At 40.6% G+C, this 11,700-nt stretch overlaps 2 protein-coding genes and 1 long non-coding RNA gene across 3 annotated transcripts; 1 reads left to right on the top strand and 2 right to left on the bottom strand.

Annotated features, from left to right (window-relative positions):
- On the bottom strand, nt 1–450 carry LOC104455630. The gene has a single exon (XM_010070391.2). The coding sequence runs from the start codon at nt 448–450 to the stop codon at nt 1–3; it is 450 nt and encodes a 149-aa protein (XP_010068693.2).
- A 4,456-nt stretch (nt 451–4,906) lies between these two features.
- Nucleotides 4,907–7,020, top strand: LOC104453666. Its single transcript, XR_005553296.1, has 2 exons — nt 4,907–5,095; nt 6,408–7,020. It is a non-coding gene; the product is annotated as an uncharacterized LOC104453666 (long non-coding RNA).
- An 809-nt stretch (nt 7,021–7,829) lies between these two features.
- On the bottom strand, nt 7,830–10,260 carry LOC104453665 (plasmodesmata-located protein 6). Its single transcript, XM_010068276.3, has 3 exons — nt 9,290–10,260; nt 8,392–8,511; nt 7,830–8,284 (listed from the first exon to the last, which is right to left on the bottom strand). The coding sequence occupies exons 1-3, from the start codon at nt 10,047–10,049 to the stop codon at nt 8,274–8,276; spliced, it is 891 nt and encodes a 296-aa protein (XP_010066578.1). The 5' UTR covers nt 10,050–10,260; the 3' UTR covers nt 7,830–8,273.
- Between the last annotated feature and the right edge of the window lie 1,440 nt (nt 10,261–11,700).

The raw sequence follows: 11,700 nt of genomic DNA, 5'->3' as shown, positions 1-11,700 counted from the left end.
CTATCCACGCAATCGCCACTTAGTCTGTTTCCTGATCCCGCCGCAAACCGCTCTTGAGTCGCGGTCCTTGAGCCGGGCGAGAAGCTGGTTGAGCTGCTCGATCTTGACCACCATGTGCGCGACGGAGTAGAGCAGCCAGTAGAAGGCCAGGGCGGCGCCGATCAGGAAGGCGTTGCGCTGGCTCTTTAGGACGGACTTCTGGTCGCGGAGGCGCACCGTCGGAGGGCACCACGACTCAAGCTCGCAGCTGGGGCGGGTCTCGTACTTCCAGTGGATGTCCAGGAGCAGGAAGAGGCAGAGCGGCACGACAGAGAGGAGGGGCTTGAGGAGGCCGCGGGTGAAGGAGCTCAGAACCCTGTGGAGGACGTCGAGGCCGGGGGCGGGGAGGACGAGGAGCATGACCGCCTCCATTGCCGCTAGGTTCCCGAGCATCACCCACACCAGAGCCATTGCACAGAGAGAGAGAGAGAGAGAGAGAGAGAGAGAGAGAGAGAGAGAGAGAGAGAGAGAGAGATGTATGCGCTACTGCTAGATTTTGGTTGACATTTTCTCTCCACGGGAGTTTCTCTTCTTGCCTAAGAGCTACATTGGCGTTTCCAAAAATGGAAGTAATCTTAAGTTTTTCAATATTACGAAAGAAATATCATAAGATATTTCGAGATCTTATTTTTTTTTTTTAAATCGGGAAGTTTGGTATTAAATGAAGGGTTGCGCTATTTCCACCACTATATCACTTAATTTAATTTATTCCGTATTTACCAAAAAGATGAAATTGCTATTAATCAATTAATTACAATTTAAAGTAGTGGAAACTTACGCGTTCTCATCCCATCCCCCGAGAATGTGGGGATTTGAACTCCTCACCTCCCCATTCCATGTTGGAAAAATGGCCACTGAGGCGAATCCTAATGGTTTTATGTCGAATCTAGTTGCCATATATATTAAATGTCAACATCTTTTTGCCAATCCAAAAAGATGAAATTTCACTAACATTTTAACAAAATTTCTTATTTTATGCAAAACTTTGATTCAATTATATTTAATGTAATTGGGATTCTGTTTTGGAAAATCTTTAAAGAGTTTTTTTCTTTCTCATCTAATCACTGCTCTTTTTATGTATATGTATATAAAAGACAATTAATAAGAAATGGTTCAATGGTGATATGCACAACAAAAGTAAAAGCTTATAATCATGTGATTGTGTTAGCAAAGTTATCTCTTGATTCTACTTGAAAATTAATTCATACATTCACTCGGCAATGTAAAGAAGAACTAGGTTTTGTTGAAAAATTTCCCTTTTCGACAAAGTTAAATTTTATGAAGTAAAATCCACTAATAGAAAAGAAAATATAGTGCCTTTAACATACATGGATACCCACAATAAGCAAAAATAAAACATGTGATATTTTTAATTATGGCAACTTGATGCTACTTATAAATAGGAAAACTAAAAAAAAAGGAAGGGAAGTACAAAAACGTGGAGCCATTATTTTAAATTGAAATTGAATGATTAAGAGCAATGTTGTTTTTTTAAAGCAAAAATGGGTTCAATTTAGTTTTACAATGGGTGGAGATAGTGCTGCCCTAAATGAAACTTAAAATTCAAATATTGGAGATTATTCATATTCAAATTTCATATAAAATTTTAAGTTAACACAATATATTAAAGCTACATTTAGCAATCAGGATAAAATTAAGGATATAATAAAATTTATTATATCATGTATTTAATACCTACTCAATACAGAATAAAATCAGATTTAAGAGAGATATGGAATAAATAAAATTATCCTATGGGAAGGTGGGATAAAGGTGAATAGGATTTTTGTTATCCACAATAAAAACGTTATTTTTCTCAAATAAGAAGCTTATTAAATTAATAAAATTAAAATTATATTTTAATATAAATAATATTTGAAAATAAAAATAAGAATTTAGTCTTTTTTCATTTATATATTTGAATTTGATTATATCTTATAATATAAATTCAATATAAATAAAATTATTCATATTTATTACAAATTTTAGGTATTGTAGGTATGTTAGTACAATTTATTATTTGATAAACCTCTATTAGCAAACGATGGAAGGGGAAAAAAGAAATAAATATGAAGATAATTAATAAGAGAGGGAAAACAAAGCCAAATAAAAACGAAGTAGGCAAGGGTGTTGCAAGAGGTTTTTATCATCTACTTTTGTGAACTTTTATGTTTATTTACATTGATGTACATTTATACCAAATAATGTATATAATATAATATGAATATATCCGATAATAAATCCGTAACTCACCAAACAATGGATAAAATATGAATAAATCTCTAGATTTCTTATCCTATCTTATCCAGTTTTATCCTATTTAGAAATCTGAATGATCAAACGCAACCTAAGAGATACCAACATGATACATGTTCTTGGGGCGTGTTTTAGGATCATTAGCTAAGAAAGAACAAGTTCATGTACTCTTTCTTAACCTCAACTCAAACCGGTGGTTGCCCACCTCCGAGGGTTGCTTGTGGTTGTTCCTAATGAAGAGCTGTGTTGTATTCCTTATTTTAATGTACCGGTGACCACACGTCTCACACACCTCCTTGATAAGTGATTATTTTTCTTTCTCACCAACTAGGGAATACGAGAGGTGATATAACGGGATCTCTCACCGTATGGTGGATCTCCCGTCTATTTCTTCTCCTTTGAACCTTTTAAGAATTTGCTCAAATCCTAGTCACTAAGGGTGTGTAAAAGAATCGGGATCCGCCCGGACCGCTCGAAAGCGGACCGGAACCGGTGGTTCTTGAGGGAACCGGTCCGGTTCCCGGTTCCATGGGCGGATCCGCCCACCCACCTACCCAGACTGGACCGATTAATTTTTAATATTAAAAAAAATGAAATTACTAATTAACAGGGAGCTACGCATGTATCCTCACTCATCCTCCTTAGCGGTGGACAAAAGGCCTTCCATCCTATCTTTACTCTTCTCGAAAAAGGTTACCCAGCATCAAAAGGCAAGCAGTGCACGAACCCCCTTGACAAAATGCCAAGCAAATGGACACGTCCAAAAGTTAAAAAGTCTAAAGCGAACCTTGACAAAATGCCGAGTAGTTAGTGGGCAAAACTCAAAAGGCCAGCACGTGAAGAAGCATGATTGCAAGAAGAGGAGAAGAAGAATAGGTCTAGGGTTCGCGAGGAAACCAGTTCCATGGTGGATTTAAAAAGTGATATTATTATTATCAGATAGGTTGTGGATCCACCGGATCGGGACCGGACCGATGGTGGGTTCCGGATGGATCCATACAACAAACGGGTGAATCCCGGTTTCAATTTTTCGAAACCGGTCCTTAGCGGGCGGTTCCCGATTCTAGGTCGGGAATCGCCCGCCCGAACCATGCACACCCCTACTAGCCACAATGGTGTTGTAAGAAAAACAAAAAATTGTTCCGACTAAAATAAACATCTATGTCTATGAAGTTATATTATGACGAGTTTTCTTTTGAGAAGCGCTTCTAAGGTTGACTCCTAGAATTGTATACTGCTAGAACGAACATCCTCTCATTATAATTAATCCACGATAAGCAGGCACCTCAAAGTAAATATTTAATTAATTGTTGAGTTAAATATTGATTTTACTTTCCTTTCTCATAAATCCACCATTTAAACTGTCAATTAAAAGGTAACTGGCATTAGAAATATCAATCCCCTATAATTCTACTTTCCTTAATACAGCATTCCGTATGCCGTGCAGGGCATGATCATATAGTTAATTTCTTAGACAATGTCATTGATTATTTATGAAGTGTATTAATTCTGTGCAACACTGGGTCTTTGTCTGATAGGAATAATAACAAAGAGTAACCAGGTCTACGATTGGTAGAGTATATTTTACACCGTCTAAGTACAATGTTACACCCATTCAGTTTTAGGCTCGAGTATTACATATTTCATGGGGTTAATTATAGGTACGTTATGGACTTAGGGATTTACATATCTAAGGTTATGCTTCATGCGGTCTTCCTCTATTTAATAATTTTGAGTTAATTCCATTAAGAGTCCTAAATTTTTGTGTCAACACTTGTTTTCAATTTCCCGAAGCATTTCATCAATGCATTTGAGTTTTAAATTTTCATTTCCTAAATTTGCATAGAAAATGTGAAACGGGAATCTCGTTAGCTTTATTAAATTTGCTCGGAACGGAAAACACGGTTGGCTTTCTTATTTTTTTTTATCAATATTTTCATACGGTGATGTGCCACGTCAGCATCACCTAGAAAAGGAAGGTCGAAATTAAATAAGAAATAATAAAAATTTAAAAAGGATTTTGTTAACAAATAATTAAGGAAATATATTATTGCTAATGATGTGTTATCACTATCTCGAAAATTATCATTTTTTTTTTAAAAATTAGGAATGCTTAACAAGTGGCATCGTACATTCATTAACAAAATCCACAAAAAAAAAAAAAAAAAACGAATAAAAAGATTGTAAGGGAGAAGGACAATTATGCCTCCTCCTGATTTCTCAAGGACCAACGGCCCTTGTCGAGCCCTTGGCAAGGGTTGGCGACCCTTATTAGGGTCTTGGAGACGGTGGCTGATCTCTCCAATGATGCCAACCTTGTTGGTTCCTTTCGTCATGATCTCCTCATGCCTTTATTTTGTTAGTTTTCATTTTTTTTCTATGTGGTGCCTACTTGGCACAATATCAATGCCACATGTCCAAGAAAAGAGGAAATCGACAACAAATGCGACATAGGAGTTTGGATTTGGGAAAAACTGATGGAGCCAATAACATCTCTCATTCGCGACTTTTGTGCAAGATTCAGAACTCAGGCGAGCATAGTAAAAGTTTTATGATATCCTGCATAATTGTCAGTAACTTTATAAAAGAAAAAAAAAAAGAGAGACATTGTAACATGACTGGGCCTGGTCTTACATTATTTCCCTCCTCAATGATTGTGCAATGGTATTTCACCCTCAATGAGAACTGTCCAGTCGTCACCTTCACTCACGTTTGCAGACAAAAATCTATGGATGAAGGAGAATAAGAGAAGATGACAGCAGACCAATATGGGAGAGACTCCTAGCAGTAGGCCCAACAGGTATTATTGCTTAGCTTTCATTTTTGCATCCACTTGCCCTTAAACCACCGTTCCATCTGGAAGGAAAACACCAAAGAAGCCATCTCTATCATACTCCATCACTTTCTTGCTATCAGTCTCAGGGACCATAGTTTCATCTCCTCTTGTTTTGCCCAGTAGGAACCTGTGAAGTTCTGCATCTCAGGGCTCTTTTCGGAATATCCGTCCTGAGGACCAGGATAAGAAAGAATACTAGGAAGCGTCTGTCTTCCTCAATCCTGTAACTTACTTTATGCGAATTGCGCGAGCTATTTCGTCATCTGCGACCTGGTAACGTGTTCGACGGAGCCGAGAGATGATAATTTTCTATATCTGCTCTGTCTCCCACATGCCTTTCTCGTCAGCAATTCAGACAAATCTGTGACAGATACTAAAGTTAGATATCGTAAAATTGTTGTCCCAATCAAATGTGGTCATGGTCATAAAGCATGTAGACTTTGAGGACATTTTAGTGGGATTAAAGAACTTTCCAGAGGAAATCACCTGGTAGAGTCTAAGTTGCTGGATTTTATTAAATCGCATCGTCTAGTCAAAAGGTGAGATTATCACCATGATAAGTAAGTTTTAGATTAGCAACACTAACACCAGATGTTCCAATCAGAAGCTACATAAACAGTGCTCATGAGATTGTGACTTCCTGGGGGAGTTTAACTAGTGCTCTTGATGATGGAATGCGGTGTTTCCTGATCTTCACAGATGAAAATGGAACTTGACAACTTTCATCTGCACTGAGGAAATGGGGTGAAATTTGTCGGCAATTCGTAGGCAATTCTAGGTTCAGTAGTGCGATTTGATGTACTTCTTTTGAGTACTCTTTGATCAACCAAACTGATGTACTAATTAATGTGAGATCTCAAAATGCACAGAATATAATTCGTAGTACTGGGCTTGGTCGTTGATCAAAGTTCAACAGGACTTCTTAATATGAATCTGTGAATAACATCTCTGGTACCGAGTATAGTCAGAACTTCACTATGTTGAATATGCTCTTCATCTTTGTTGTTCATGTATATTCTCCGGATTTGCTGAAACCTTAAATGGGTGTAACTGTCCATGAGAGTGTAACTGAAGAATTAACTTTCAGAAAAGAGAGAAGAAAAACTAAATTCATTTGCTAAATGGCCTGTTAGATTTGAGACAGAAGAGAGTGGCATCATCCTTTGGTAAAGAGACTTTTAAGAGCCTAACCCTTAAACCTCCAAAAAGTGATCGTGAATGATGCTTCCTAAAGAACCTGATTACTTCTAACAATGGGCTTATGGCGATGTGACAGGTTAGCCATCATTAGGAGGACTGTCTTGTTGAAAAAGCTCAGAGAGCTCTCTCCTCCTTTTACTGGTGAAGATTCTCCATTATGCATTGTATCATCTGCAATCTCTGTCAATCTCTCCCTTTAGGAATGCCCCGTGACTTGATCTCATTCATGCATAATGTCACTTACTTTTGCTAATTCTATCGTGTCTCCTTTTTTGAAGGTCATGATATCTGGTCTTCTCTTTAGCTTTATGAAGGGGAATATACAAAGCCTTTTCGCTCTGCATTATCAGTTTCATGTCTAGATTATAATAGCATATTAAGCGGCAAGCACGGCCCCCCTCCAGTACGTACTCAAATATTCGAAATGCATGTCCCTTCCTGCTTAAAGAATGCATTTTTGCCCCCGCAAAGGGACAGTGTGAGAAGAAAAAGTGGATTGAAAGGATCTAATTGGGATTGACCCACCAAAAAGGAAGACCTAAAGTAATGGCAGAGAAGGGATTCCACACTATTCTTGGCATCACGGTCTTCCTAAAATAATGTGGTCATCATCCTTTGATGGCCCGTTGTCCCCCTTAATATACTTTAGAGGTTGCCATTCTAAATTGATGCTAAAGATGATTAAAGAATGATTTTCGATTCCGTAACGTCTTCCTTTGACCAAATGCCTAGTCCTTGAGCAGGATCACGCACACAAAAAGTTACCAGCTTGAATATGTTTTCAGATTACTGCAATGATGAGCAAATTAACGCTTTAACACGGAAGTAGAGGTGAAAGAATTGTGTACTTTGACCTATAACTGGTTTTCATGTAGTGCCTGCATTTTTCTGTGCTAAAAACCACACCAAATTCCTTGTGCAGCTAAATTCCAGCCGTTGTCTTCCAAGCTTTGCGTAAATTTTTGAAAACATTGCTGAACTTCCACGAGCGTTACTCATGACACAATCATTGTATGTGATGCACTCTCGTGATAAAATCTAAAGGAGGATTTCATCAACTTGACAAGTGATACTCGAGTTCGGTACCATGAAGAGTCTCACTTGCTGCTTTTCGAAGGAATTTTCTGAAGAGCGGGCTGACCGGAACAATTGAAGGGAGGCTCTTGGAGAAAGATATTCGAGTCCCGTACCATGAAAAGTCTCAGTTACTGCTTTCTGAAGGAATTTCTGAATTGCGGGCCGACCAAAACAATCGAAATGCTCAGGCTAAAATTCCTCACAGGGTAAAGTGACTAAAGCCAGGTGGTCCATCTAAAGATGAATGTGAAAAAAGAAACTGAATAACTTTTTCTTGAACTGTACGCCAGTTCCTAATGTAATTGATTCAGCAGGAGGTGGAAACAGAATTGCAGAAGAAGAAAATGGATAATCCGCAACAAGAAGCTGGAATCGGGAAAAGCAAGATATGGATATAATCCAAAGAAAGCCACGAAAATAGTTGATCACAACTGCAAAGCAATAAACTAAATTAAGCCACAACAATACAAGAACAGCACTTTCCGCAGAAATGTCTGCTTTTTGTACACAATCAGTGAAGAACAAAGCATACTTTAACAGTTAAAAAAGGACTAAAGGTGGGGGCGATTGTAGAATGGAACTTCTCTCTTATTGCAACTTTGCCATTTCACTGGCTTCGAGGAACTACATATCTCAATGCTCGATCACTTTTTTTATATAAGTCTAACCTTCAACGTCTTCTTTACAGGGAGTGAGGAAAAAGAAAAGGTTACGAAAAAGGGACAGTGGATAGAAAGAAAAAGGATGAAATAAAGACAGAAAAAAGACGAAGCCAATTGATCATTTCTTAGAATCGAATCGATACCACGGCAAGTAGCGTGCGGTGCTGCAGCTCTTTGATATGTCCACAACCAGCAGGTGCAGTTCATTTACCTTCTGCGATAAGTAAAAATGGTATGATTGTTAAACACATAATAAAGAAACAGATTATGAGGCAAGAACAGGGTCAGTTAGAGGAAAAATAGAGCCAAAATGAGTCGTACCCTTGGCTGAATCGCAGGCTTTCCCTAGGAAAGAGAGGAAGACGATGACCAGTGTGACCCCCGCGATGAGCCCGATCAATATTGCTAGCGTCTTCTCGATCTCATCGTCGTCGTTATGATCTGTTTTTCAAATAATTGCACAATTGATCATGGTCCTACTCAGCTCAGCTACACTTACATAATGGAGCAATCAAATGACTAACAATCTGGCACTTTTTTCACCATTAGAACGTTCTAGGTTGCCTCAGGAGAATGAACAACTAAACCAATTTGCTTGTCTGTTTTCTCAAGCATCAAACTCCTATTGCCTATCTTACTCTGCCCCTGTCATGAGCAGTCTTTATTCCCACTTTGCATTAGTAAATTGCAATGGTGGTGGTATAATAATTTGAGGACATACAGCATAGAAATTTGTCAATGAATCCCTCATCGTTTTCTTCCCGTGATACAGAGTACTAATTAGACAGCATGAATATCATGAACAAAAAGATCATTAAGAGAAACAGGGGTTATCGAACTATGCCTATGGACATCTGAAAAGCATTACCACAGCACAACCACAATTACAACACAGCCTCACTCCAGAGCACAAACTGCTGACACTTCCACCTACACTTCTTAGACCCAAAATTTGAAAGAAAGGAAGCTAAAAACAGAAATTATCAGATGATGAAATTTTACAGAGGAGCCTCTAAAATCAGTTGACTCTAGTCACATTGCAGACTAATTAACATAGACACCCTACTTAATAATGTACACTAGGATGGGAATTGAGCTAACGGTGAAGCTCAAATCCATCCAAGACAGGCCATGTAAACAGTATTCAAGCATAACGAGATCAACCCGAAAACCATGCTAAACCATGAACAACCACCACCACCATAGACTCGATGCTTACCGTGGCCGTCGTGCGAGTGGTCCCCGCCCTCCGAGTACCGCACGTAGCACTTGGCCAAGAACATATCCGCCCACCTGGCGGCCCCGCAGTTGCTCTTCAACTGCCCAATCGCCTCCCCGAGGCAGTCCTGGCACTCCCCGGGGCTCAGGTCCTGCACGCATTGCGCGACCGCCCGCATGCCGCCGGACCACCCGTCCCGATAGAACTTGTAGGCCGCGCCGTCGCCGTTGCTCGCCCCGATGTATCCCAACACGGCGTCGCGCCTCGCCAGCGCGTCGGCGTCGTAGCTGTCCGACCCGGGCCCGCACTTCTTGATCACCACGGTCTTGTCCTCGACCCCGAGGAAGGTGGCGTTGTCGTACTTGACGAAGCAGCCGTCGAGCTGGAGGGCGCCGCCGCAGGCGCCGGAGCAGAGGGTGCCGACCTGGCTGACGGCGCGGGCGACGCAGCGGGAGCAGGAGCTCTGGTCGAGGTCGCCGCGGCATTGGAAGACGCCGTAGATGGTGTCGGCGGAGGTGGTGCCGGCGGGGACGGTGAAGTTGTTGTAGGGGGCGAACATGGCGTTGTTGACGAAGGAGGTGAGGACGGAGTTGATGCCGTTCTCGTACGGGGACCCGGGGAGGTACTTCAGCTGCGAGCAGCCGCCGAAGATGAAGGACTCCGTGTCGGAAGTCGACGGAGATGCGAGGAGGGAGAGCGCGAGGAGGAAGATGGCGGGGAAGAAGAGCAGAGGAGACGGAGCTTTTGCGGCGGCGGACATGGTGGTCGTGTAGAGAGAGAAAAGAGAGAGAGAGAGAGTTCTGCTTGGTTGATGAGAGAGAGGTGGCTATGGTGGGTTGGTCATATAGCAGTGCTCTGTTTTTGAGTGAGAGAGAGAGAGAGAGAGGGAAAGAGGCGTGGTTCCTTCGGAAGGAATTTACGTAAGGAAGGACGGAACTCGATGAAAGTGTCGAGCGTGGAGGTCCAAAAAATTATTGTCCAAATCTATCTATCCGAGCACGACATAATTGCCGGTTCAAAAATATTAGTGGCTCTCACTTCTAGTAATAATAACACCAAAGAAACCAACTTTCACGTGAAATCTTCGAGAACAAGTTAAAATTATTTCAGACTCACGATAAATAACGTAACAAGAAAATTCTGTCATAGTCGAATCTTTATGAGTGTGGTTTTATCACTGCCGACAATTACTCCTCTTTTTTCAATATTTCCATCAATTGATCAAAGCCAAATCCTTGATAACAGAACACCTAACCTAATGGTCTTGAGTCCTTCTTTTTCGGTTGTTTATATTATAAAGTCAAAATGATCGTTTGAAGTGAAAAGGAGTAGAAAAGAAGGGTGCTTTCGTGGAGCGCATGGCTTGAAAGGGTTTTTGGCTCTACACTTTCGACGTCGAGTCTAGGGAGCTCTCGAAGTCAATAGATATAGGTTTAAAAGAGACCGGCCATGGTTGACAAGTACTCCCCGTCGGCAACGAAGATAATGAGATAAAGAGAGGGGTGGCGAAGGACCTCAGAGCGCCACCTAATACCGAATGGCCTCCATCGATTTCATCGTAGGGTGGGCTAATTCATGGTTGACAAGAGCTTCGATTCTGCGGGAGAGTAGGTGCTATTACGAATCAAAATTTTGGGTTTTGTGCCAAGTCGAAAAATGAAGAAGATAAGAGGGGTTTTGCTTTTGGGTTATTGACAGGCGGATTGACTGGAAATGAGACTTGAGAGTAGGTAACGTCAAGTGATGAGATTTCCAGATGCTTGAATGCACGCGTAACTCAGTCCTATCAAGAGCTTTCCATATTGGTTAAGATCATTCTAGAATGTGGTGCCCTTCCCCCCCTTTCTTCTCTATTTGACCCCTAGAATTTCTTCCTTTCCGAACGAAGTTTTGTTGAGTGTTTGACGTAAACTGCTTATTTAATTAAGTGCCCGGTTTGCAATTTCCAGGATCACTTTATGAATGGATTTTTGAGATTGTTTTTAATAAACACAGTATTGCTCGCAGTGGTCTTGTTTGGCCTAGCAAGTTCTTTGATGTGGTTGGCCGATTGTGAATTTGGTTTTGTGTATTCATTCGAGCTACTACAGTAGCATGGTGTAGGGGCGGTATTATGGCATGAATTATTTGTGATTATCTCTATAAGAACATTGGCTTCGTTTGTTTCATGAAAGTTTGAGATTGTTCGAAAATACCTTGATTTCGTTCTCATGTACATAGCTAGGCTTATAAGCATGAGATGTAAGATACTTGTAAATTGACGAGGCTCACACAATTTCTTTGCCAAGGGGACTTGGACTGGTCGTCCGGTTGTGGATCCAGGGGCAGGGGACATCAGTAGCTCTAAGATTTAGAAACTTCATTAAGAAACTCTTTAATGTTATATTGAAAATGACAAAATAATCAAAGGA

This window comes from Eucalyptus grandis, chromosome 7 (genome assembly GCF_016545825.1).
Source record: "Eucalyptus grandis isolate ANBG69807.140 chromosome 7, ASM1654582v1, whole genome shotgun sequence".
Taxonomy (NCBI): Eukaryota; Viridiplantae; Streptophyta; class Magnoliopsida; order Myrtales; family Myrtaceae; genus Eucalyptus; species Eucalyptus grandis.
The sequence above is the reverse complement of the archived record's forward strand: the minus strand, read 5'-3'. Positions and strand labels throughout refer to the sequence as shown.

What these genes read in the sequence shown, in the direction of transcription:
- LOC104455630 (XM_010070391.2), bottom strand. Translation starts at nt 450, where the DNA reads ATGGCTCTGGTGTGGGTGATGCTCGGGAACCTAGCGGCAATGGAGGCG.
- LOC104453665 (XM_010068276.3), bottom strand. Translation starts at nt 10,049, where the DNA reads ATGTCCGCCGCCGCAAAAGCTCCGTCTCCTCTGCTCTTCTTCCCCGCC. An exon ending in CCACTCGCACGACGGCCACG is followed by an intron (nt 8,512 to 9,289) that starts GTAAGCATCGAG and finishes TTTGAAAAACAG; the next exon opens with ATCATAACGACGACGATGAG.